Source organism: Sus scrofa, chromosome 3 (genome assembly GCF_054392235.1).
Source record: "Sus scrofa isolate SSC_HxYL_T2T_F1_AM1 chromosome 3, Sscrofa_HxYL_maternal_Yorkshire_Landrace_v2.0, whole genome shotgun sequence".
Classification (NCBI taxonomy): Eukaryota; Metazoa; Chordata; class Mammalia; order Artiodactyla; family Suidae; genus Sus; species Sus scrofa.
In genome coordinates this window covers 4,050,050-4,075,824 of record NC_139385.1, presented here as the reverse complement: position 1 = coordinate 4,075,824, position 25,775 = coordinate 4,050,050, and the positions used below count along the sequence as shown (strand labels likewise).

Here is a 25,775-nt window from a genome sequence, read left to right as displayed (position 1 = left end):
GCCGGCACCCCCTCAGATGAGATGAGGCGGGTTGGGGGGGCTGCGCGGGGCAGGCGGAGCCCCCAGCCTCAGTTCTCTAACCACCACCCAGAGGCCCGGAAGGGTGTCAGCCCCATGCTAACCGGGTCTCGTGTCCCCATGTCAGTCCCACCCCCACCTCGCAAAGGCAACTGAGGCAGAGTGCTGGTGTCCTTGGCCAAGGTCACCAGAGAGAAAACAAGGCGTCCAGGGGCTCTCAGGAGGAGAGATGGGCAGACTCGGGCCTCCTGCCCCCACCCTCCCTCCTCTCCACAGACTGCTGGCCATGGCCTCGGGTCACCCTGGGTCCTGAACCAGACCCTCAGAACCGCTGGGCTCCACGCTCCAGGCCCACTGGGCCCCCTGAGCCCCAGGGCAGCCCCTGCTGACTGCTCAGGGCCCGGGGGTGAGCCGGATCCACCCCCAGGCCGGACTGAAGCACCAGGCGAGGAGCAGCCGGAGGAGGGCCATCCCAAAGCCACGCACAGGAGCACAACCTGTGGCTGACCACCCCCGCTGCTGCAGAGCCACCGCATGGCACCCCCTGCCCAGCACGCTGGGCCAGCTGAGGGGAAGCAGAGAACGGACAAGAGGAGACGCCCCGGGGCTCACCTCGGCAGCAGGAAAGAAAGGGGTCCAGGTGCAGGAGAGCAGAGGAACCTCCAGCACCTGAGATAACACAGCCCTGCACGTAAACAAGGCGCTCCCCAGCCGGCCGGAGACAAATGCAGGAAATCCGGGGGCTCCTTCTCAATGGGACCGGTTCCTGAGAGCTCAGCCTTCGCCGGGGGCAGCGCGGCCCGGCCAAGAGACGACTCCTCCAGCAGGTCCACACAAAGGGAGGCTCCACCCCAGAGGTACCTGCCCAGGGCCACAGGGCCACCACCATCTGCTCAGTCACCCAGACCCCAGCCAGACTGTGTCCAGTCCTGAGAAAAAGGCCTAGAGCAGCCAGCAAGGTACCCAAAGCCGGGGCCAGGCACCCACCCCAGCCCTCAGTTTCCCTCTCTGCCTATCATCAAAAGGGCCCCATCTCTCCATTCTGCCAGGAGACGGAAAGGATTTAGTGCCAAGCAGACACCGCCTTCCGTCCCCAGTAGGAAGGGGTTGGAGGCGAGTCCCCTGCCCCATGGCAGGGGGCGGGGGTCCCGCCAGGCTCCAAGGCCCTGCCCAGACGGGAAAGGCCCCACTTGGCTTCAGAGTCTCTAATTAGAGCCGGGTTACTATGGGAACAGGGTTTTCTTCAGGATTTTTCTTTTCATCAACAGCAGCAGAGAAAACCTGAGTCACAGGCCCCCAGGAGCCTTGGGGAAGGCAGGAGACGTGGGGGCGGCAGGAGACGTGGGGGCTCAGCAGAGCCCAGAGCCACATCCCCCTCCAGAGAGCCCTCGTGAGACACCGGCCCCCGCCTGTCCCCCTCTGTCACAGCTGTCCCTGTCTCCAGCCTCTAAGCCACCTTCTGCAGTGGCTCCAAGGGGGTGCCCCCCATCCCTGCGAGCGCACCCTATGGTCCCCACCCCATGAGCCCTAGCAGTTCCCAAATTCCCCTGGCTTGTCAGTAAAGATCTCTCCACCCCCACCCCACCCCCCGCTTCAGTTAAAGAGAGGGGGGCCTAGAAGCATCTGTGGCCTCACGTCACCTCCCCTCTTTCCCGTCAGTTCTTGCCACTACCTGACCATTTCGAATCCCTATTCCGTCCTTACACAAGCTGTTCCCACAGCCTGAAATGTCCTGCCCAAACAGGAGAACTCTTACACGTCCTGCAAAGCCCAGCCTGACCTGCCCTTCCTGAGCATGGAGTCCCCAGGGCACAGCTGGGCACACGCAAGGGGGCTGTGATGCCAGGGGGGAAAGTGGTGAGGCTTTGCCCAGGGTGTGGCTAGAGCCCAGGGCAGGCGGGGCTCCAATGGAGCATGAGTACTGTTCACTCAAGTGGCCCTGCCCACCTCCAGCCCTGCCCGAGCCATGTCCCCACCTGTGTGGTCACAGCTACACCACTTCCCAGGACCTGGGACAGACATGTGCCATCTGCCTTGTCACCTCAGCTCCCGGGACCCTAACTTCCCGGTGGCCGACTCAGCCTCTAGTGGTAGCTGTGCTAGCCTCCTCCCAGAAGCACAGCCTGGGCGAGCCCTTTACAGATGGGGAAACTGAGGCCAGAGAGCGGGCTGCAGCTTCAGCAGGGAGCACCCCACCCGGGCCGCCCAGCCTGTGCAGGCCTGTCAGGATGAGTCACATCCCCCAGCCAGAAAGCCCAGGATCCTCCTCCTTCCTGGCTGGCTTTTCCCAACATGTGTCGGAAGCACAGCTGCCGCCTCCTTGCCACGCAGGCCTGTCCAAAATGGCCTCTGCAGACGCCCCCCCCTCCCCATAGGTCATCCTCCATCCCACCAGGAAGAAGCGGAGTCAGCCAATCAGAACCCCCAAATCCGAGGCCAGGGTGGCTCCTATCCTGGCTCCCAAAGCTCCCTCCCCTTCAAACTCACAGATGAGCCAACACCTCTCTTGGCTCAGTTTCCGGCTCCTCCTGCCCCATCAGCTTGAATCACACCATGACACCCCCAGCAAGCTTTACTAGAAAGGAGAGGGCGTCTGCCCAGGCTCGCCATGCCTGCCAAAACCAGCCCCAGGCTCTCTCTGCTCCTTCCTGGCCCCAAGGACTAGGGCCAGGACCACCTGCTCCTGCCACATCTTCCCCAGAGAAGATGCTGGACACAGCCCAGCAAGCATGGAGCACGCCTGCATTGATGAGAACCCAACGTGAGTCCTGTGGCCCTGCTGGCTGCTCCAGTCCCATCTACCAACCTCACAAGCTGCTCCTCAGCCCCACTGGGCTTTCTGCTCCTTCCCGCCCCGGACTCTTGTACAAGCCATGCCCTGTGCCTGCAGCCCTGTTCTACCCACCTGATGCGTGCTACCTTGTATTCATCCTCAGGTCAGGTGTTCTCTTCTGAAAGGCACCTCCTCCATCTAACCTGGGACCCTTGTGTACTTGCTGGACCCCCAGGCCTTTGCTTGACACCTCTGGGGTGTGGCTCATCTCCCAGTGAGAACACTGCACCCAAGAATTAAGGATCCGGAACATGCCCACGTGCCCGTCGTTCAGGCCTCTGCCTGTCTCACTCGCTAGAGGCTCCATGTTTGCTGAATAGTGGGGAGTCCTGCCCCCACCTAGTACTGTGTGAGACTGGGAAGAGGAGACCCTGAGCCCCCGAGGCTGGTGGCATCAGGGAGTCCAGATAAGAGCCTGTTCTGGAGTCAAACCCAGTTCTGCGTGCTGTTTACTTGCTGTGTGACAGTGGCCAACTGGCTTCACCTCTCTGGGCAAACCCAAGCACAAAACTGCCCCCTCGGCAGAGCCCAGGCAGAAGGGGGGCCTCCCGACCATGGAATCCCATCCAGCTATTCCCAGAGCCTGAGCCCAACGTCCCATTCAGAGGAGCAAGAGCCCCAAAGGCCCCTCCGCTGGGAAGGAAAAGACTGCCTTCTTCGCCAACGACGAGCGAGGACGCCCGAAGGAAGCGAAGCCGCCTGGGGAAGAATCTAAGAAAGGAAAGGGGGGCTCACTGCTGGCGCGCAGGCTGGTAGGAGGAAATGGCCAGGCCCGCGGGAGGCCGCGGCAAGAGGACGCATCGAGTTGCAGCCAATTGTTCCAGGAGGGATCTTGGGGGATGGGTTCCCTCGAGGGTAGGGGGCCTCCCGAGGGTGCTGGTTAGGGTCTCCCGGCTCGCGCGGAGGCTCCGGCACCCGCAGAGCAGAGCGCCGCGGCCGGGAGACGTGCGGCGGGTGCAGGACAGGGTGCCTGGCGAGCCGCCAGCCGCGCCACGCCGTTCCGGAGCCCGGGGCGCGAGGAGGGAGGCCGCCTCCTGGGGCGACTTCGGAAGGGGCACTGGGCCTGGGGGCGACGCGGTGGCGGGGGAGGGGGGTCTTCGGCAGGAGGGACCCGCGGAAAGCCCATCCCCTCCCCCACCCCGCCGCATCTGGTTTTCCCATCTGCAGAGACCGAGCAGGACAAAGGGGGCGAGGGAGGGCCCTGTCGAGGAGCCCGCCCCCCGGCTCACAAAGGCCGCGGCCTCGAGCGCGGGGCAGACGCGGGAGGAGGGGCCGGGGGGAAGGGCAGACCCTCGGGGCGACCCCCTTCCCGCAGAAGCCAACCCCTCCCGGCCGAGAGAGGGGGTGGGGAAAGGCCCAGGGGGCCAGGAGGTGGAAGTGCACCCTGCAGAGATCAAAGCTCCCCTATCCCGCCGGCGAAAGGCTGCCCAAAGGGAGCTGGGGCACGCCCTGCGCCGGAGGCGACCCCTCGCCTCCGCCCCTGAGCTGAAGGCCCGCTGACGGGGGCGGGGGTAGGAGGGGGGGCACGAGGAACGGACAAGGGGCGTCCCCTCCCCAAGACTGGGTCCGCAGATACCCGGGATCTGCGCGGGGAGGGAGGACCCGGACTGGGCGGGGGGTTCGGAGGGCGCCACTTGGGGTGGAGCCTAAGCGCGGCCTAGGGAGTCCCAACTCCACGGCGGAGTGGGGGCTGTGCCTCTGCACCCAAGGACAGGGAAAGCCGCTTCCTCGGGGCCGGAGCGCACGGCCCGCGGCGGGGTGGGGTGGCCCGCGCGCCCAGCGGGGGCTCGCCGGGCGTCGCTCGGGATGGCAGACGCGCCGCGGGCGAGAAAGGGCGGGAGGCTGTGGGGACGGGGGTGGGGTGCGCTTTGTGCACAGCCCGAGAGGCGGGGGGCGGCGTCCCCACTCACCCTGGCGCGTGGACACGTTCCTCTCGTTGGCAGCCTGCAGCACGACTTGGGCGCAGCTCTGCTCCAGGGCGAAGAGCTCGTCCTTGCCCACCTTGGTGGCCTTGCCCGCCTTGAGCGTGCCGCTGGGCCCCGACGGCGCCAGGTAGCGGCCCTCGCAGTCGCGGAAGGCCACCTTGCCGGAGCGGAACTCGAGAGTGTAGCCTGTGGCGGGCTCAGGTTGCTCCACTAGGCGCCCGTCGTGGCGCAGGAAGCGGTGGTCGGCCGTCTGCAGGCTGTAGCGCTGGTCCTGGAAGGCCAGCGTGATGAGCGAGTCGACGCCCCAGGGCACGTCGCGGTCCACTGAGATCTCGTCGGCGGGCCGGGCGCTCAGGTGCGCGTAGCGCTTGCGGGCCAGGCTGTAGATGTTGACCTGCGGGTGCATGGCGATGTGCACGCTCCACTTCTCGGCCGGTGACACGGTCTGAGCGAAGCACGACAGGCGGTCCTCGGTGCCGCCAAAGTAGCGCCGGTGCGCCTCGGACTGCAGTGACCAGCGGCCGTCGTCGTGCGCCACGATGAGAAAGCGGCAGTCGGCGTCGGGCACCTCATGTTCGCAGGTCACGTTGCCATCCTTGTCCGCCGCCAGGTAACGGCCCAGGTGGCTGCGCAGGCACATGGCTGCACCGCCCGCCTCGTCGGGCGGCTGCTCCAGCGTCCAGATCTGCTTCTTCTTCAGGCTGCTGGCCGAAGCGTTCACCTTGAACCCGAACGTCTCGGCCGTCAGGTACTTGTTGCTGCAATTGATGAGGCCGAACTGGATCTGGAGGGCCTCGGCCGTGCCGTTGGCGGTCATGGTGGCGGCGGGCTGGAGGCCCCGGCGCGGCCCGGGAGGTCGGTGGCGGGTCCCTGCGGCGGCGCCCTGCTCCTTTGTTCTACTGCCGCGGCCGTGCGCGCACCCTCAGCAGCGCTCTACAAAGCCGGCCCGTGGCGCCCTAGCCCCTTTATAAGCGGGGTGACGTCAGCGCCGCGAGGTCCCGCCCCCGCCCCGCCCCGCCCCGGGACGCGCCGAAGAGGGGGCGCGGGGACCCGGGGAGCGAACAGGGTCGCGCAGGGGCTGGGAGAGGCGCGGGTGGCGGCTCGGCTCGCAGCGTCCTCTCCTTCGGCGCGGCCGGCCTCTGCGGTTCCCCCCACTTCGGGCCGCCGCCCACTTCCCCCAATGCCAGGGCCCCACCCTCGCAGCGCCGCAGCCTGAGGACTCCCTCAGAGCCAGGGACCCCTCGGAGGCCCCCTACCCCAAGCCCAGCCGGGAGAAAAGCCAGCCAGGTTTGAGGCTGTGATGGAGACGGTGGAGAGCCGCAGAGCCATCAGAACTAGGACGAGGCGGTCCGGAGGCTGCTCAGATGAGGTGGCCTTAGAGCAGAGCCTTGAAGGAGCTGAGAGGGGACCCTCTAAGGGCCTGTGGGCGGAAGGGATGGGAGGAGGACACCAGGAGCTGGGGAGGGCCCTGCAGACCCCAACTCATCCAACCCAGGCCTTGCGGCCTCCCGAACAGAGGCTGTGTTTCTCCGAAGCTGCCTTCCTACGCCTTTGCCCTGAAGGCCACTGAGACCCCTCCCTGTGGCCCAGGTCCCCAGCCCCCCCCTGGCCCAAATAGGTCTCCTTGGTAGTGGAGATGAGTGACAGTGGCCCCATTCTGAGGAGGCAGAAGCCACGGGGTCCTGGTGAGGTTCACCAGGTATGGGGTGAGCAGCGTGCCCTTGTGCTGAGCGGGTCAGAAGCAGGATGCAACTCGGGCAGCACAGCCCTGAGGGGCGGAAACCCGGTCTCCAGCCCAGCACACCTCCCGCTTTATACCCGCCCCCAGGCCCCCACTTCATTGGATGCTGAGCCCAGCACCCAGGAAGGGGTGATGTGGGCTCCTCCTTGAGGGCCTCCGCTCTCCATCCTCCTCCCGCGAAGTGGACCTTCCCTGCAGACGGCCCATCCCCACCCCCGGGGAGGAACACTTCCCTTTTCTGAGCATCTCGGAAGGCCAACACTTTTGCTGGGACATTCCCCACATGCCTGCAGGCCCCTGGAATGCCAGCATGACCACAGGCTGCCCACAAGGTCTCCAGGCCAAAGGCAGAGGGCACTGAAGTAGCTCCCGGGCTGGTTGGGCTGTGCCTGTGCCTCCCAGCCAGGCAAACCCCTCCAGGGATTTTTATCTTTCAGGGGAATTTTGGGTTAACTGTCTCATCATGGTGGGTCAAGTGGGTTAACTGGCAGGGCTGCTGCCTCTCAGTCCGGCCAGGGGCGGGAGCTGGTCCAGGCCTTCCCAGGTGATACTTTCAAGGGGTAGAAAGACTAGCCAGGCGAGCTGGGCGTGGTGGCAGCCTGGCTTCCTGCACTGGGCTTCCTGGGTTCACACAAACCTCCCTGGTTCTTGGTTTTCCCACCTCTCTAAAGGGCATAACGACAGCACCTGCCCCTGGAGAGAAGTTGAGACGACAGAAGCAGCCAACACCCATGACCGTGACTGAGGGGGTCCCTGGGACACGGCCCTCAGTTTTCAAACCAGGAAGGTCTTGGGCAAACCAGACAAGTTGGTGATGACACATGTCAAGCCCCTAGAAAACAGTGCCTGGCACGTCACGTAGTCAGTGCTCAATAAATGCTGGCTGGTCCTGGGGACACAGACAGGCCAGACCCCCTCCAGCCTCCAGGGTCCCCAGGAATCCCCAGGACCCGGTCCTGTCCTGTCGTCTGAGCACTGGTGGAGTACAAGGTTTAGGGTCAATCGGTGAGGAGCAGGAGCCTTGTGCCGACATGCCCAAGAGAGCGGAATGAAATGGGGCAGTGGGGGGATGGGACATAGAAAGGGGACCTTGGATTTCCCCACAGACAAGGGCAGCCCAAGGCAGTGAACAAAAGAGAGCCTGAAATGTTGGGGGAGATCAGGTCCAGCCTGAGACTGGGTGGGACTGGGTGATCGGGGCTCAGTATGTAAAGAATGTGGAGCTGCAGTGGGTTAAGGAGCTGGCGTTGCTGTGATCTGTGGTGTAGGTTGTAGATGTAGCTCAGATCCTGCGTTGCTGTGGCTCTGGCGTAGGCCGGTGGCTGCAGCTCCGATTCGACCCCTAGCCTGGGAACCTCCATACGCCGCGGGAGCAGCCCTAGAAAAGGCAAAAAGACCAAAAAAAAAAAAAAAAAGAATGTGGAGCTAAATTACTATTATTTCAATTTTTTCGATAGACCGTACATTCACATAGTTCACACATCCAAAACCATAAAAAGACTTTTGCCCCCCGACCCCCATCCCTATCCATTACCTCAATAACTGATGTTAGATGATTTTCCTTTCCTTGAACTTCAAAGACAAGCAAATATTCATCTATACTCTTGTAAATCTCTCCATCTCGAAATGGTTAATTCTTTCTCCCTTCCTTTCTTCCCTCCTTCCTTTCTTCACCCTTGGCACGTGGAAGTTCCCGGGCCAGGGATCAAACCCCTGCCACAGCAGTAACAATGCCGGATCTTTAACCTGCTGAGCCACTAGGGAGCTCCTAAATAGTGTGTTTAATCCTGCTTTATTCCTTCACGTACCTGCACAGTTTCTGCTTTGGTATGTAAGTGCCTTCCTTGTTCCTTTTCACAGCTGTGTAATAGTTCACTGCATGAAGGTGCCATTTATTTAATGTGTCCTGTGGATGGACATTTGGGTTGTTGTTGTTGATACGCTGCTTTGGCCAGAACCCCCTCCCAAGAGTGCAGCCCCCAACCACAAACCAATATGTTGTTGTGCTTCTCTTTACCTGGCTATGCCCCATGCATCATGTGAAAAATTAAGGCTGTCCAGCCCCAGCTTGAATGCCTCTGGTGATGGGGAGCTCACTCTGTCCTCTGTCCAAAGCCAGTGTGAGTGATATCTTTTTGCCCTGGTCTAGCTTGGGTGGAGACTGAGGGGTGAGGGAGCTCTGGCCCATGCAGCAGCTGGGGAAAAGGGGTGTCCTGAGTACAGGGAAAGCTACCAGGTGGCTGAGTCTCATGACCATAGATCCTTGGATGGGAGGAGAGGGAAGCATCTTGGAGTTTTGTTTTTGTTTTGTTTTTTTGGCCGCACCCACAGCACATGGACGTTCCTGCCGGGGATCAAACTGGCACCGCAGTGGTGACCCTAGGTCCTTAACCTTCTGAGCCACCAGGGAACTCCCACATCTTGAGGGGATTTTTTTTAATTATTAATTATTGTTGGAAAGCCAATACAGGAACAAAATCTTAAGTGAGTTTGGCAAAAGAGCATTTTCAAAAATCCTTCCTTGCTCTGCACCATGTTCCCTTCCCCTAGTCCCAGTTACATTGGACACCTCTGTGTCCAGTGCGGTCACACGGTCCTGTCTGCAGGCTCCACCTCGGGTCCCTTCAGGGAAGGACAGGAACACGGACGCTGTGTCCTTGGCCCCCACAGGAACCCAGGCGCCACCTGAGCTGCCCAGAACCAGGGCATGGCACGAGGAGAACGGAAGTGCTTGGCTGGGGCCAGGCCTGAGCTGCTCCCAGGCTGGCCAGCAGGCGCCCTGCCTGGGCCAGGGACCGAAATGAGGCCACCAGGAAGGGCTATTCAGCTAACCCCAAACCCAGTTCCCCAAGTGAAGATTCTAAGCCATAAAGACTCAGACGCCTTCTCCCCAGCCCAGCAGCCTTGGAGCCCTCCCCGTGCCCACCCACCCAGGGGCAGGGGCTTCCTGTAAGGTGCGTCCAGCCCCAGAGTCAAGGAGCAGCAGAAGCCGGAGTCAGGGGCCCTTCACTGGCTCCCAGCCCTGACACTTACTTGCCACAGGATCTTGGACAACGTTCTTCTCCCCTTGCCTCAGTGTCCACTCCTGTCAGATGGGAATAATCATACGAGCAGAGTTTCTCATGGAAAACACAGGTGTAGGTATAATAAGAGCACAGTGCAATGTAAAACCAAAACCAAATGTCAGCAAAGAGTGGAGCTCCTGCTGGGGCACAGCTCAGTTCACTGAAGAGGTGCAAGTTCTAGCCCCGGCTGGCGCAGTGCATTAAAGGATCCAGCCGGGAGTTCCCGCCGTGGTACAGTGGTTGACGAATCTGACTAGGAACCATGGGGTTGCGGGTTCCATCCCTGGTCTTGCTCAGTGGGTTAAGGACCCAGTGTTGCTGTGAGCTGTGGTGTAGGTTGCAGACGCGGCTCGGATCCTGCGTTGCTATGGCTGTGGCACAGGCCTGTGGCTACAGCTCCAATTAGACCCCTAGCCTGGGAACCTCCATATGCCAAGGGAGCGGCCCTAAGAAAGGCAAAAAGACAAAAAAAAAAAAAAAGATCCAGCATTGCCACAGCTGCAGCTCGACTCAGTCCCTGGCCTGGGAAATTCCATATGCCATGGGTGTGGCCCAAAAAGAAAATAAAAATTTTTACCCATCAGAGTAGAAACACTCCCCGTGAAATGACCTGACGCCTGGCTTTTGCCTTAAACTATTCCAGACAGGGTGATGGGTGCAAGGAGAAGCCTTAAGTGACTCTCTCTCTCTCTTTTTTTTTTTTGCTTTTTAGGGCTGTACCCATGGCATATGGAGGTTCCCGGGCTAGGGATGGAGTCAGAGCTGCAGGAATTGAACCCAAGTCCTCATGGATACTAGTTGGGTTCATTATTGCTGAGCCACAGCGGGAGCTCCTGGCTTTTTTTTCCTCTCTGCATCTTGCTCACATCCCTTGATGACTTGTCCCAGTGACCTCCCTGCCAACCCCCATGGCTGTTTCCACCCCATTCTCACTGGCCTGTGGAAGGTCATCAGATTCCCACCAGGCTGTCATGCAGGCCTGTCACTTCAGACTTGATCCCCAGGCAGACGCCTGCCTGGACTAGCTGGGCCCCCGACCTGCACCTGCCCTGGAGGGGGACCCTCTCACCTGGGCCTGGGCTAAGCTGCACCGCCCAGGGTCTCAGACTCCCCATGGCTTCTCCTTGAGGAAATCTCCCAAGCCCCCCTTCTCCCAGCCCCCAGAACTGGACCTCAGCTCCCACCACGCCTGAGAACCTCACCCTGGGCTCTGCTGGGGGAGGCAGGCATTAAACAGCTCACAAGCCCAGGAGCTATAGGCGTGATGCCAAGGCCTTTATCTGCCTTATCTTTTCATCAAGCTGGGTGCCACCCCCATTTCAGAAATGAGGCTGAGAGGTGAAGAAATGGGACCAAACAGAAAACAGGTTGGTGTCTGCCTGGGGCTGGGGGCGGGGAACGGAGAGTGTCTGCTTAATGGGGCTGGGGTTCCCCTTGGGAACGATGAAATTGTCCTGCAGCTGAGGAGAGGTGGTGGTTGCACAGCCCTGTGGCTGTACGAAAGGTTGCAGAATCGTCTGCTTAGACATAATTAATTTTAGGAGGCCCCACGGTGGATTAAGCATCCGACTGCAGGACCTCCCATCATGGCTCAGCAGAAATCACAGACACAACTCAGATCTGACATTGCTGTGGCTGTGGCATAGGCCAGCAGCTGTGGCTCTGATGGGACCCCTAGACTAGGAACCTCCATATGTCATGGGTGAGGCCCTAAAAAGACCAAAAAAGAAAAAGAAAAAGGAAGAATCTCACTGCCGAGGCTTGGGTTGCTGCAGAGGCAAGGGTTTGATCCCTGGCCCGACATGGTGGGTTAAAAGATCTGATGTTGCTGCAGCTGTGGCTAAGATTCAACTCCTGGCCCAGGAACTTGCACATGCCACGGGTGCAGCCTTAAAAAAAAAAAAAAAAAAAGTTTATTTTATATAATGTGAACTTTATTTAAATTTTTGAAACTATCAATCATGGGAGTTCCCTGGTGACCCAGCAGTTAAGGATCAAGGGTTGTCACTGCTGTGGCCCAGGTTGGATCCCTGGCTGGGGAATTTCCACATGTGGTGGGCGTGCCCCCCCGCTGCCAATTTATCCATCTTGCAGGAGGATAAAAAGAACATGAGCAAGCCAGGCAGCCAGGAGTGATGGAACCAGATTAGCCTGGCTCCCAGGGCCCCCCTACCTCACAGCTCCCTCTCCTCCCGGGGCTCCCCCTTCACACCAGCTCTGCAGCCTCACACCCTCCCTTTGCCTCCCAGGATCCTGGAAAGATGCTGGAAACCTCCCATCACACCTGCCCAGAGCGGTGGCAGCTTTCAGGGTCTGGGGCCTGCCCTGGGTCTTGACTGAGACCAGGGTTTGGGGTTCCAGGCGTGACACTGGCAAATCGCAGCCTCTGGAAGCTTCAGTTCCTCTTCTGCGAAAGGGCACGGTATGGCGTGGGGGAAGTTTCCCGGGGGCTGCCCCCTCTCCCCGCCTCCCTTTCCCTTCTCTCGAAAGGAGGTAGGTGTGGCCCGGGTGTGTGTCAGGGTCCAGAAGTGCTGTCCGCAGTACAGATGCCCAGATGGCCACAGCCCAGCCCGCATAGATGACCGGCCTCGTGGCCCCGAGCCGGAGAATGGAGTCTTTGTTGCTCTGCCCCCGCTGTTCTGTGGGCCCCCAGGCAGCCTGGTACGGCCTGCATCCCTCAAGGATGCCCTGAGTGGGACGAGTCAGTTCCAGGCCGGGACTCCAGGACAGCTGTGCCTTCCAGGGCCCCAGGCCACTCCCCAACACTGTCGGGTCACAGCCAGGGGTGCAGGGCCCGGCTGTCACCCCATCACCCTGTCTCTGCCAATCCAGGGTGACCAATAGGGAAACCGAGGCCCTGGGCAGAGCAGAGGCTCTGGTCCCGCTTTAAGGAGGGACACGAGCTTCTCAGGGGTCTGGCCTATGGCTCTGCTCAGATTTGCTAAGAGATGTGTGACACCTCACTCCTGGCCCTAAATTGTAACCCTTCTAAGTCAGGAGCCAGTGCCTGTGGCGAGCTGTCCTGGGCAGGGAGTTAGCCGTGAGGTCCAGGAGGCCCCCAGGAGGCAGGGATGACCACTCGGGGGAGTAGGAATCCGGCAGAGGTCCGGAAGCCGACCTGTCCTGTGTCTGTGACTGAAGACGTGTCCCTACGCACCGTTCCTATTTCTGTCATTCTGTATGAGGCAGCCCTGGGCGGAAGGCCTGGCTTGGCCTCGGCGGGTGGCTCAGAGGCTGTACCTGGCTATCCACCGAACGCACAGTGTGGCAGGTGCTGGGCCAGCCCTGAGGCCCGAGTGTGCTTTGTAAAGTGGGGCTGAAGCGGCAGGTGCCTGGCAAGCGCCTGGCTAATTAAGAGAGTATTAGCACCCTGGGCAGAGCCCTCTGCTGCCAAGATGTCCTTGCCAGGAGCAGGGCCGGCTCCTTGGCCATGGAGAGGCCGCTGGCTGTGACTGGCCTCAGCCTCTCCCCACCCGGCCACCACCCATGCCTGCTCCGGAGACCCCATGCCACCCTTCAGGGCGCCCCCCAGCCCCGCCACCCATGCCGGTGAGACCTCAGCAGGACAGGCCTGTCTCTGGCCTCAGGGCCCGCCGGTCAGACGGCCTGATCATCCCTCCACCCCGAGCCTGCACGAAACCCTTTCTTCTGTAAAGGGCCGTGAGTCCAAGGGCATGAGGTGTTCCCACCTCCGTGAGCTCTGAGCGCTATTCTAATGCTCAGGGGAGCGGGAGTGGTGGTGGGGGGCGAATGGGACAGCCGCCCCAGCACTCCCCTCGCCTCCACTTCACCCACCAGGGCAGCCAGGCAGCTTCCTACAAGGCAAAGCCACCCCTGCCCGTCCCAGTTCAAACTGTCCGTGGCTCCGCGTGCCCGGAGTCCTTGGCGGTCCACCCTCTGTCCCCCTCTCCCACCTCCCTCCCCTCCTCTCCCTGTGACCTCCACCTGCCCCCCTGCTCCCCCAAAGACCCACCCCAGACCTCCCTCACCCCCTCTGGGGGGGCTGCTGGCTTCTTCCCTGAGCGCCCGCAGGGGGACCTCTGGCACCGTCCATGCCATGCAGGTCCAGGTGTCCCAGGGGTCAGGGCTGGCCTCTTTGTGTGATGACAGAAATGTTCTGGAATCTACTCTGTTCGAAGCGGGCCTCCTGCACCTGGGTGGCTCTTGAGCATTTGAAATGTGGCTCCTGTGACTGAGGAACTTTTCATTTAGCTTTGCTGTGTTTCATTTAAATGGGGAGAGCCACACGTGATTAGCACCACAGGTTTGGGCATTTTCAGGCCCCCAGGAGGCTGGAGCAGAGTTGGGGCTTGCAAAGATGGCCTGTGAGTTGACAGATGTGACAAGTGTCCAGCGCCTCGGCCAGTTGTCGGTGACTTGGCTCTTTCGTCCTCCTCCTGTCCTCCTCCCCCACGGGCGGGAGGGGCTGTGTCTGTCCCCTGACCCCAGTGCCAAAGCTGCAGCACCCACTCAGGGCCTGCCCAAGCCCCTGACAAATGCATCCCTGAGCCCTGCCCCCCAGCAGCCAGGCAGCTCCAGGCAAGACCAAGAGGGACAGAGAAGGACCAAGAGGGACAGAGAGGCAGGAGGGTAGTGAGGCCCCCTCTGCTGCCCGCCTCTCCTGGCTCAATCTTTTCTGGCCTGCAGATCCTCCCAGACTCCAGACCCCGACCATTCCAGAAGTGGGCATGCGGCCCGCAGACCCACTCTCTGGCTGCTTCCCCAGAGAGCCTGGCGGGGGTGGACTCTGCCCAGCGAGCAAGATGGTTCAGGGAGTGCCAGCCGCCTGGGGGGTTTGAAATGCCCACACGGGGAAGTGAGCAGCATCTACTACCTGCCTGGCTCGGGTATCCTGCCAGCCCCTTTCTACCCGCTCAGTGCATGTCCGGGACACTTTGCAAGGGTCCAGGGCATTGATGGCAGTGCTCAGATAGGGACAAGGGCAGTTTGGGGCCGGAACAAGGAGCGCATCTGCAGGGCGTCTGAGGCAGAAGAAGCTGCAGGTCGTGGGCGCGGCCATTGGAGGGTCTCCCTTAAGGGTGCCAGCTGCCTTCCGCAGGCCCTGCCCTCCCCACACACCCCTCCACGAAGCCTCTCTGCTCTCCATCTGGGGTCCTCTCCCAGGGCCTCCCAGGTCGAATCCTGCACAAAGGCTCTAGGGGGCGGGGAGAGCCAGCTCAAGGCCCCTTAGACAAGCCTGTGCTCTAGATGGGTGGCTGTGTCAGCCTAGAGGCTCTTTTTGTTTGTTTGTCTCTTTAGGGCCAAACTCCCAGCATATGGAAGTTCCCAGGCTAAAGGTTGAATTGGAGCCGCAGCTGCCAGCCTACACAACAGCCACAGCAACGCAGGATCTGAGCCACATCTGAGACCTATACCACAGCTTGTGACAACGCTGGATTCCTAACCCACTGAGTGAGGCCAGGGATCAAATCCGCATCCTCATGGATACTCATCTGGTTCTTAACCTGCTGAGCCACAACAAGAACTCCCAGACCGGAGGCTTTTCTTTGTGCCAAAAGGCTAGCCCCAGCCAGGGGAGCATCCTTCCTAATTCACGCAACGCCTCTGTCCAGGCCAGCAGAATTCTAGTCTCACCTGTCTTTCCCTAGGCCATTCCCGGACCCCTCTGGAAACACCATCTTTCAGGCATGCAGTCTTCAGGGCCCAAAACAGAAACCCCTGACTCAACTGGCTAAACAACGAGGCCATGTGTTACAGCAAGAAATAAGCCCAGAAGAGGGGACTTTCCCCGGTTGGTTAATTCTGGTCATAGCTGGGAAAGGACCCTGGAACTTCCCCCACTCCTCAGTCTGCCCTTCTCACTGAGTCAGCTTTACCCTCAGAGTCACAAAATGACTGCCAGCGCTCCAGAATATCAGCTCCCCGGCATTACCTCAACTAGGCTTTTGAGTGTTCTTGTGGTGCAGCAGGTTAAGGATCCAGCATTTTCACTGCGGTGGCTTGGGTCACTGTCGTGGCTCAGATTCAGTCCCTGGCCGGGGAACTTCCACCTGCCTTGGGCACAGCCAAAAAAAAAAAAAAAAAAATTAACTAGGCTTTTGACACCCCTTCTCAGGATCATGTTTTTAAATGCACAATGCAAAATAGCAAAATACGTAGGATTATAAAGGAAGCCAAATGCACTGAAATTTGTCAAACTATTTTTTAATATACATGCCTCTTCTTCTTTTCTTCCCCTTCCTCTTCCTTTTCTCCTTCTTCTTCTTTTTTTTTGGCCAGCAGCCTGCAGACACTCCCAGGCCAGGAATCTAACCCAGCTACAGCAGTGATAATGCAGGATCCCTAACCAGCTAGGCCACCAGGGAACTCCAACTTCTTCTTAGCACATTTAAAAGAATACCTAGTGGTGGATTTAAGAACTACCGTGATTTGAGTCCAAATGCCATCCTGAAATTTCTGCAATAAAGGTAGGATGTTCGGAAACCCAGTAGGGTTTGTGGTTGATAACGTCGGTGGCAAAACCACAGACCTCACTGGGTTTTGCTGCTCACATTCACAAGGCAGGGCGATGCTGAATTTAGTCGGTGCCGATATGGATGTGACTGTTTTCTCATCCAGGTTCACAGACTCCAGGCTCCCGGACTCCAGCAGCGCTCTGTGGAGAACTCTTTCTGCAAACGGAAGAAAACTTTCACCATTTCGCTTAGCCAAGCTGACAACAGACTCCTCTCTAAATCCATGCCCCGGGAGTTCCCGTCGTGGCTCAGCAGAAGAGAATCTGACTAGCATCCATGAGGACGCAGGTTTGATCCCTGGCCTCACTCCGTAGGTTAAGGATCCAGCATTGCTCTGAGCTGTGGTGTAGGTCGCAGACGCAGCTCAGATTTGCATTACTGTGTTTGTGGTGTAGGCCAGCACCTGTAGCTCCAATTCGACCCCTAGCCTGGGAACTTCCATATGCCGCAGGTGTGGCCCTAAAAAGCAAAAAAATAAAAAATAAATAAATAAACGAAAACCACGCCCCACAGAATGACCATATGGTCTAGCAGTTCAGCTTCCATGTGTATGCCCCCAAAGAACTGAAAGCAGGGACCTCAACAGATATTTGCACCCTCACATTCCCGTAGCGTTTATTCACAGAAACCAAAAGGGGGAGGGAACCCAAGCGTCCATTGCCAGATGGGTAAAGAGTCACAATGTGGTACATCCATACAATGGAATATTATTCAGCCTTAAAAAGGAAGGAAGTTCCCATCGTGACTCAGTGGTTAATGAATCCAACTAGGAACCATGAGGTTGCAGGTTCGATCCCTGGCCTTGCTCAGTGGGTTAAGGATCCGGCGTTGCCGTGAGCTGTGGTGTAGGGTGCAGACACAGCTCGGATCCCAAGTTTCTGTGGCTCTGGTGTAGGCCAGCGGCTACAGCTCTGATTCGACCCCTAGCCTGAGAACCTCTATATGCCACGGGAGTGGCCCAAGAAATGGCAAAAGGACAAAAAGACAAAAAAAAAAGGAATGAAGTCAGAGTTCCCACTGAGCCACTGCAGTGGGTTAAGGATCTGGTGTTGCCACTGCAGTGGCTTGGGTGGCTTCTGTGGCTCGGGTTCCACCCCTGGCCCAGGAATTTCCATGTGCCCCAGGTGCAGCCGAAAAAAAAAAAAAGGGTATAGAAATCCTGACACCTGCAACACTCTGGATAGACCTTGTGACATTATGCTCAGTGAAATGAGCCCGTCACCAAAGGACACAGACTGTAGGATTCTGCTTATATGATGAGGTCCCTGGAGGAGTCACACTCAGAAAGACAGAAAGCAGAGGGTGGTGGCCAGGGGCTGGGGAGGGAGGAACAACAGAACGAAGTCAGAGAACTTACTGCTGCCCGGCTTTGTGACTGTCCCTGAGGCCACAGCACTGGAATAGGACCAACACACGGATCAATGGAACAGAATACTGAGCCCAGAGTCACTTATCCAGGCTTTCTTTTCTTTTTTGGCCACACCAGAGGCCTACAGAATTTCCCAGGCCAGGGATCAAACCCACACCCCAGCAGGAACCCAAGCCCTTAACTGCCAGGCCACCAGGGAACTCCTTTCCTGTCATTTGATTTTCAGCAAAGGCGAGGGGAAACAGGTCGGTGCACGGAGGAGACAACAGTCTCTGAGTGGGGCAGTGGGGCCACCAGGGGGCAAGCATTTGCTCATCCTCCAACTCCCGTCTCTCTCCAGCCTCCACAGTCCTCTGTGAAATGGGTACAACACTGCCCTCCTCACAGGGTGTGGGGAAATGTTTTGAAAAAGATAGGTGTCTAGTTGCCGCTGTGGCGCAGTGGGTTAAGCTGCGGATTGGATCCCTGGCCCAGGAACTTCCGGATGCCGCAGCGCGGCCAAAAATAAAAGAAGAAAGGAAGAAAAAAGGTGTGTGTCCACAGGAGCCAGCAGGGGAGGAAGGGTTCAGGGACCAGCCGGGGGTTGATCTGGGGCGCAGGGGAGGGACAAGCCCTGGGGGAGGCTGGTGCTGCAGGATGTGCTCAGGGAAGCCGGGGAAGGTTCAAAGGGGAGTGTGATGCGCTCCTGGGGACACTGCCGCCTGGGGGAAGGCGGGTAGGAGGGGCAAGCCCGGGGCTGAGACGGAGAAGGAGGCGCAGCGTGTAGGAGGATGAGTCAGCCCGCTGGGGGGCTGCCTGGGAGCCCCACATCCTGAGGGTCAGGAGGCCAGAGCCAGGCCCAGAGGATGTGCTCAGAAAGCAGTTTCTGTTTCCGGGGGAAGAACTCTGATACCGGCGGGGGGCTGGGAGGGCCAGCCTGAGCAGGGCCAGCCCAGATCAAGGCCACCCCCAGCCCCAGCCCCTTCTGCCTCCCACTGTCCTCAGACCCCACCATACCAGCAGCAGAAGGGACGCTGGGGTGCAGAGGCTCGAAAGTGCCCGCGGGGTCCACTTCCCGCCCGGCAGCTCTGCCGGAACCTGGTAGGCGGCCTGGAGTGGCCCGAGGGCTGCAGGTTCCCTGGCCTTGTCTCTGGCCTAGTTTTGGATGTTTTGATAAAAGCCGTGCAGGGCAGACTCCTGACAGAGCCCCAGGGTCTGAGCGCAGCAGTGGTGGTGCTGGAGATGGAGTCTTGCAGCATCCGTGTCTCTCAGGCACCAGGGTCCGAGGCCTGGGGACAGACGGATGGATGCCCCCTCCCTGCCACACCTCAGTGGCACCTCCAGTAGGGGGGTCTCCGTCACCCTCAGCAGCGCCTCCTCAAGGAAGACAGTGTGGCTCAGAGACGTGCAGCAGGGAGTTCCCGCTGTGCTGCAGTGGGTTAAGGGTCCCGTGTTACCTCAGCTGTGGCGTAGGTCGCCCATGCGGCTCTGATTCAATCCCTGGCCCAGGGACCTTCCAAGTCTCTCGAATGCGGCCCCCCAAAAAAGGAAAAACAAACAAGTGAATTTAACCCATGAGCATGCCCCAAATATGGTCATTCCACCGTCTAATCAATAGAAACCTTATTGAGAAATTTTAGGTTCTTTTCCATCCAAACGAAGCGATCGATCCCGCCCAGCTCCACTCCTCGAGCCTCACCCGGAGGCCCCGCCACAAGCCCGCAGGCCGACAGCGCCTCGGAGGACACAGGCAGGTCCTGCAGCTGGGTGCCCTTTACGTGCAAAGCTGAAGGGAGGGAGGGAAGGAGACAGACCCTAACCTTGAGAGGCTGACCCCTGGCGTCAGGGCAGGGGCCCCGGTGACCGGGGACAGCTCTCAGGCCTCCCTTCCATGAAGGCACAGGGTGAGGGGGACCAGAGGCCCTGGAAGCTATGATTCCACCAACCCCACCCGGCCTTTCATCGTCTCCCACCCTAGCTGGCAGCCGATTGTCTTGGATGGAAGGGAAGGGGACAGGAGAGGCCACTGCCCCATCCCCACCCCCCTGACCAAGCACGCCCCCCCCCAGCCTGCCCCAGGCCTTCCCCGTTGTCTCTGACCCAGACCGGCTTCTGGAAGCACCAGGCCCCCTCCCAGGGCAGCAAGTCCACCTGAAGCCGAGCAGGGAGAACTCTGCATCCTGTTAAAATGGAAAGGAAGCAGGCTCCTTGACAAAAGTGCTGACTTAGCCACGAGTTTCCAAGATAAAGCAAGAAGCAGAGACGTCTGCGCTTCCTTCCTCTCCCCCTGGACCCTGCTTTCATTTCCCTTCTGGAACAATGGAGTCCTAAAGCCACTGAGCTAGGTGGGCTTCCAGGCGCAGCAGGGAGGGTCTCCCAGAGAGGTTGTGCCCGAGCCGGCGGCCGGCTTAGGAGTCACAGTGGGGCTGTGCGGGCTGTGCGGGCTGGGGGCGGGGGGAGGCAGGGGGGCCCGAGCAGGACCAGAGGAAGTGACAGGGCGAGGGGATGACAGAGGCCACGCAAGGTAAGTACACGCAGGGGACCGAGACAATAAGCAGACACTTTAAGGGCAGCCAGGTGTTCGGGGCAGAAAAGAGAGGCCTAAACAAGGAAGGGAGCAACCTGGAGTGACCCTGCGACCTATGGGTGTCAATTCAAGAGTCTGCTTTGCTTTATCTTTCTCTTGGCCACACCCTCAACATGCGGAAGCTCCCCGTCCAGGTACTGAACCCGCACCACAGCTTCGACCCACGCCAGTCACTACAACACCAGATCCCTAGCCTGCTGAGCCACCAGGGAACTCCAGGACTTTGCAGTTTATAAAGATACTGGAGTTGGGAGTTTACGTTGTGGCGCAGCGGAAATGAATCCAACTAGAATCCACGAGGATGCGGGTTCGATCCCTGGCCTCGCTCAGTGGGTTAACGTAGGTTGGTCTCAGATGAGGCCTGGATCCTGCGCTGCTGTGACCGAGGTGTAGGCCAATGGCTACAGCTCCTCCAATTTGACCCCTAGCCTGGGAACCTCCACATGCTGCAGGTGTGGCCCTAAAAAGAAAAAAAAAAAAAAAAGTTGGGAGTTCCCGTCGTGGCGCAGGGGTTAACGAATCCGACTAGGAACCATGAGGTTGCGGGTTCGGTCCCTGGCCTTGCTCAGTGGGTTAAGGATCCGGCGTTGCCGTGAGCTGTGGTGTAGGTTGCAGATCCCACGTTGCCGTGGCTCTGGCATAGGCTGGTGGCTACAGCTCCGATTGGACCCCTAGCCTGGGAACCTCCATATGCCGCGGGAGCGGCCCAAGAAATAGCAACAACAACAACAACAAAAGACAAAAGACAAAAAAAAGAAAAAAAAAAAAGTTGGCATTAGCATAGGTGATGTAAATACAGTATGTGTGTAAACACCACATTTCCTGGCTCTGTCCCCTGAGAGGCTGTGGGGACAGCCACACCTCCTGCCACACATCTCCATTCCCCACTCAGGGCACAGCAGAGAGCTAACTGATTCCAGGGCTGGGACATCCTGTCGTGTTGGATGATCCGAAGAAGACGTACGGATGGCCAAGGAGCAGGTGGAAAGATGCTCACCACCACCCATCATCAGGAGCTGCAGATCCAACCCAGCCAGACCCCACTCCCTCCCCGTCAAGGTACCACGAGCAAAGATAAAAAGGCAGGCGCAGTGGAAGCGAACCCGACTACTATCCATGAGGATGCAGATTCGATCCCTGGGCCTCGCTCAGCGGGCTAAGGATCCAGCGCTGCCGTGAGCTGTGGTGCAGGTCACAGACGCAGCTGGGATCCCATGTCGCTGTGGCTGTGGTGTAGGCCGGCAGCTGCAGCTCTAATTGGACCCCTCGCCTGGGAACTTCCATATGCCCCGGGTGAGGCCTTAAAAAGCAAAAAAGAAATTAAAAAATAAAAAGGCAAAGAAGAAGTATGGGTGGGGAGGTGGAGAAACTGCAAGACTCCATTTTTACACTCCACGGTTGGGGTGAAAAATGCAAAGGGGATGTTCCCGTCCTCAGCTCCAATTCCATCCCTAGCCTGGGACTGTCCATATCCCATGGGTGCAGCGCTAAAAAGACAAAAAGACCCAAAAAGATAATAGAAAAAAAAAGGAAATGTAAAGTGGGAGTTCCCGCTGTGGCACAGTGGGTTAAGGATCTGGCTTTCCCGCAGCTGTGGCATAGGTTCAGATTCAATCCCTGGTCCTGGAACTTCCATTTGCCACGAGTGTGGCCATGAAATTAAAAAATAAAAATAAAAAATAAAGAATGTAAAATGGTCAGAGGCTGTAGAAAAGTTTGGCGACTTCTCAACAAATTAAACCTAGATGAACCCATGGCCCCAGAATTCCTCTCCTAGGTGTACGCCCCGGACGGCCAACAGGTGTTCAAACAAAAACTTGGACATGGACCTGGATGGTCATAGCAGCACTGACACTCCCAAGAGCCAAAAGGCGAGAATAACCCAAATGTCTATGGCAGGATGAGTGGGTAAACAAAACATGTCACATGCACACAGTGCTGGCTTTGTCACAGAAGAGGATGAAGCGCAGTCACGTGGTTCAGTGCGGACAGGCCTTGAAAACATGACGCTAAGTCAAAGGAGCAGACACAAAAGGCCATGTATTAAAGGATTCCCTTTGAAGGAAACATCCAGAATAGGTAAGTCCCTAAAGACACAAAGCTGCCTAGTGTTTAGCGGGAACAGAGGGTTTGTGGGGGACGGGCAGTGACTGGGTAACAGGAGTGGGGATTCCCTCTGGGGTGATGAGAACATTTTGGAGCTAGATGGAGGTGGTGGTTGCACAAAACTGGGACTACACTAAGTGCTCCTTAATTGCTTTTAAAATGGTTAATTTCTGGAGTTCCCGTCGTGGCGCAGTGGTTAATGAATCCGACTAGGAAACATGAGGTTGCGGGTTCGATCCCTGCCCTTGCTCAGTGGGTTAACGATCCAGCATTGCCGTGAGCTGTGGTGTAGGTTGCAGACGCGGCTCGGACCCTGCGTTGCTGTGGCTCTGGAGTAGGCTGGTGGCTGCAGCTCCGATTCAACCCCTAGCCTGGGAACCTCCACATGCCGCAGGAGCGGCCCAAGAAATAGCAAAAAAAAAAATGGTTAATTTCCAACAGATGTGTGGTTGCCAAGGGGGAGGGAGAGGGAGTGGGATGGACCGGGAATCTGGGGTTGATAGATGCCAACTCTTGCCTCTGGAATGGACAAGCAATGAGATCCTGCTGGACAGCACTGGGCACTATATCCAGTCGCTCGTGATGGAGCAGGATGGAGGATAATGTGAGAAAAAGAACGTATATGTGTATGTGTGACTGGGTCACTTGGCTATACAGCAGAACATTGACAGAATGCTGTGAACCAGCTATAATGGAAAAAACAAAAACAAAAATCTCTTTTTTTTTTTTTTTTTGTCTTTTCTAGGGCCACATCCGCGGCATATGGAGGTTCCCAGGCTAGGGGTCTAACCGGAGCTGTAGCCACCAGCCTGCACCTCAGCCACAGCAATGCCAGATCCGAGCCTTGTCTGTGACCTACACCACAGCCCATGGCAACGCTGGATCCTTAACCCACTGAGTGAGGCCAGGGATCGAACCTGAAACCTCATGGTTCCTAGTCGGATTCGTTAACCGCTGAGCCACCTCGGGAACTCCCTAAAAATCATTTAAAAAATTTTTTTTAATTAACTAAATTAAATGGTTACTTTCCATATGCCGTGGGTGCAGCCCTAAAAAGCAAAAAAAAAAAAAAAAAAGATTAATTTTGAAAAAAAAAAAGTCCCCTGGTGGTGCAGTAGGTTAAGGATCCAGCATCGTCAGTGCTGTGGTGCTGTGGTGAGGCTGCTGGATGATAAGGGTTAGATTCCTGGCCTGGACACTTCCATATGCTGCAGGTGGAGCCAAAAAAGGAAAAAGAAATTGAAAAGACATTCTGGGAGGTCCCACTGTGGCTCAGTGGTGAACGCACCCGACGAGTTTCCATGAGGACACCGGTTCAATCCCTGGCCTCGCTCAGTGGGTTAAGGAGCCAGCATTGCTGTGGCCGTGGCAGAGGCTGGCAGCTCCAGCTCCAGTTGGACCTCTAGGCTGGGAACATCCATAGGCTGCGAGAGCAGCCCTAAAACGCAAAAAAAAAAAAAAAAAGAAAAGAAAAAGGACATTCTGGCTTGCAGAGGCTCTTTAGGAAACAGGAAAGCCTGCAGGAATTAGAGGTCCTTGCTCCCTAGAAAGGATGCTAGTCTTGAAGTTCCCTGGTGGCCTAGTGGTTAAGGATTTGGCATTGTCTCTGCTGTGGCACCGGTTCGATCCTGGAGGTTGGCAGGAGGGTCTGGATTCCTGCGTCAAGAGGGAGAATGAAGAGGCCCCAGCGCGCAGCCAGGGAAGGCAAGAGACCAGGAAAATGCTTCCTCCCGGTGGACAGGGCCATTGACTAGCTGGGGGTAAGGGCTCAGCCCTGACTCATCAGGACACATGTCAAATGCACCTGAAGATATGCCACATGCCTCAGGCTTGAAGCCAGGAGTCCTGGCCAATGTGTCCCCCCCGCCCCCACACCTGCCTGGTTTGGGCTGATCTGGAAAGTCTGAGGCCTCAGGTCAGCCTGCACCTGCTGCTGGTCCTGTCCCCATCCCCCCTTTCAGCCACCCCTGCGTGGGGTGCCCGGAATGTCCCCCCACTCCCTCCTTTCCCCAGGTAGCCTGGATACTCATCCTGCCCAGCCCGCCTGCTGCAGCCACCCCACACCCCAAGACCCACAGGCCCCAACAGCACCTCCCTCAGAAACCCTGAGCCAGATGCCCCTGCCCCTTCAGGCCCCCTCCCCCACACTGGCAGCCCCACCGCGTGGCCAACGTTCTGTGGACCTTGGCCCCTTAGTGTTCCCAGTCCTTAAAGGTCTCACCTAATCCTCAGAACTCATCCCATTTTGCAGATAAGGAAAGTTTCAAGAAGGCAAAAACTTGTCTGGGAGGCGGGGGTGGGAACAAAACCTGCGCACACTCTCTAGACACTCCTGCCACGTTTTCTTATTAAAAACCCCTCCTTGGAGTTGCACTCGAGGCTCAGTGGAAACGAATCTGACTAGCATCCATGAGGACACAGGTTCGATCCCTGGCCTCCCTCAGCGGGTTAAGGATCTGGCAGGCTACCTACCCTCTCCGAGCCTTGTTTTCCCATCTGTAACAGCTTAAAAATCAAGTAACTCCTAATCAGCACGCCCACCCACCCCTACCCCCACCCCAGCACTACCGGCGGAGAGGAGACAGCGGAGCGAGCGACGAGGCCTAGAGGGTAAGTTCTTAGACGGCAGTGAAGCCGGGGGTCGGGGATAGGGGAGCGCGAGGTCTGGGTGGGGAGACCCGGGCCTAGGTTTCCCCAAGGCGGGACCCTAAGGCCTGAGTCGGCGCCTTTGGCCGCTCACAAGCTAGGCCCCCAGGCTGTGACCCAGCCAGGCCGCCTCCGTCAGAGTGAGGACCGGGCTCGCGGCCGGCGGACCCAGCCCCCTCCCCACATTCCTTGGGGTCTTTGGTGCGGTTGCGCTGAGCCGGCCCCTCTCTTTGTGCCGGGGGGGCGTGGCTTAGTGGAGGCGGGCCAATCCGGGGAGGCCCCAGCTTCGGGGGGCGGGGCTCTTGCCTGCGGCCGTAGTTGAGGGTTTCCGGGCGTCTTGCTGAGACTGTGGGGTGCCCCAGGGTAGAGGGAAGGCTTGGGGGAGAGGCGCGCTCGGTGAGGGGATGAGGAAGGGGCCTGGGTTCCAGCAGTGGAATCGGGGCGGGCAGAGGGCCCCCCGACCACGGGCGCGGCCAGGAAGGGGGCGCCGCCGGGTTCGCGAGGCCCTGCGGAGCTGATGCCCTGCCCTCCCCGGCAGATCCCGCGCCCCCCGGGTCCCTCCTCCCTTTGCAGCCCCTGCTACCCGATTACTTTCCACAGCGACCCTGTCTCTGGATCACGGCCCTTCCTGTCGCCCCCCGCGAGCAGCCTCCCCTCCTACCCTGGTCTCCTGCTGGCAGAGAGGGCCGTTAGCGCAGATTTGGGGAGTTTGGAAGCTTCTGGTTGGGTGCCCTCCTAGGCGTGGTTTCCAGGGTTCAGGCCCCTCCCCAAGGTACCCCAGCTGCCCCCTCACCCAGAACCGTTCCACCCCCCACAATTTCAGCTACTGCACCCCCCTCCCAGCCAGCCAGCCCCCAAGGCTGGATGATTACCTCATCCTCAAGCAGCCGGAGCCGCCCGAGGGCTTTGCTTGTCAATCTCTCCTGTCCCCTCCACTGTGCTTGCTGGAGGCCCCTGTCCACATCCGTCCCTCCCTTTCTTTTTAGGGACAGCCCGGGTTCATTCCACTCTCCACTCTTCCTCTCAACTC

The 25,775-nt window shown here is 58.6% G+C and overlaps 1 protein-coding gene and 2 long non-coding RNA genes across 9 annotated transcripts in view; 1 reads left to right on the top strand and 2 right to left on the bottom strand.

The window, feature by feature from the left end:
* The window catches only part of FSCN1 (fascin actin-bundling protein 1), a gene marked incomplete at its 3' end in the record, with an annotated part of 9,102 nt that extends 3,386 nt beyond the window's left edge, over positions 1–5,716 (bottom strand). The window contains 1 exon segment of the mRNA NM_001146300.2: positions 4,762–5,716. Within this exon segment, the coding sequence (NP_001139772.1) occupies positions 4,762–5,593 (832 nt within the window). The 5' untranslated portion in view covers positions 5,594–5,716.
* The window catches only part of LOC146404341 (uncharacterized), a 22,483-nt gene extending 776 nt beyond the window's left edge, over positions 1–21,707 (top strand). The window contains exons 3-9 of one of the 2 annotated variants that reach the window (XR_014840009.1): positions 295–875; positions 15,826–16,010; positions 16,162–16,346; positions 17,844–17,956; positions 19,047–19,156; positions 19,476–19,751; positions 20,886–21,707. This is a non-coding gene — a long non-coding RNA (uncharacterized LOC146404341). Of the gene's footprint in view, positions 1–294; positions 876–15,825; positions 16,011–16,161; positions 16,496–17,843; positions 17,957–19,046; positions 19,157–19,475; positions 19,752–20,885 lie in introns of those variants that run through there. The other variant, XR_014840008.1, reaches the window with a different exon arrangement.
* Positions 15,732–25,775, bottom strand: LOC106509624 (uncharacterized). 6 transcript variants are annotated; one of them, XR_014839987.1, is made up of 4 exons: positions 18,864–19,053; positions 18,424–18,695; positions 17,416–17,453; positions 15,732–16,214 (listed from the first exon to the last, which is right to left on the bottom strand). It is a non-coding gene; the product is annotated as an uncharacterized LOC106509624 (long non-coding RNA). The 6 variants fall into 6 exon arrangements; XR_014839986.1 differs by lacking the exons at positions 17,416–17,453; positions 18,424–18,695 and adding exons at positions 19,513–19,586; positions 25,618–25,775 and having other exon boundaries at positions 16,018–16,214; positions 19,029–19,192; XR_014839991.1 differs by lacking the exons at positions 15,732–16,214; positions 17,416–17,453; positions 18,424–18,695; positions 18,864–19,053 and adding exons at positions 19,059–19,192; positions 19,513–19,586; positions 25,407–25,466.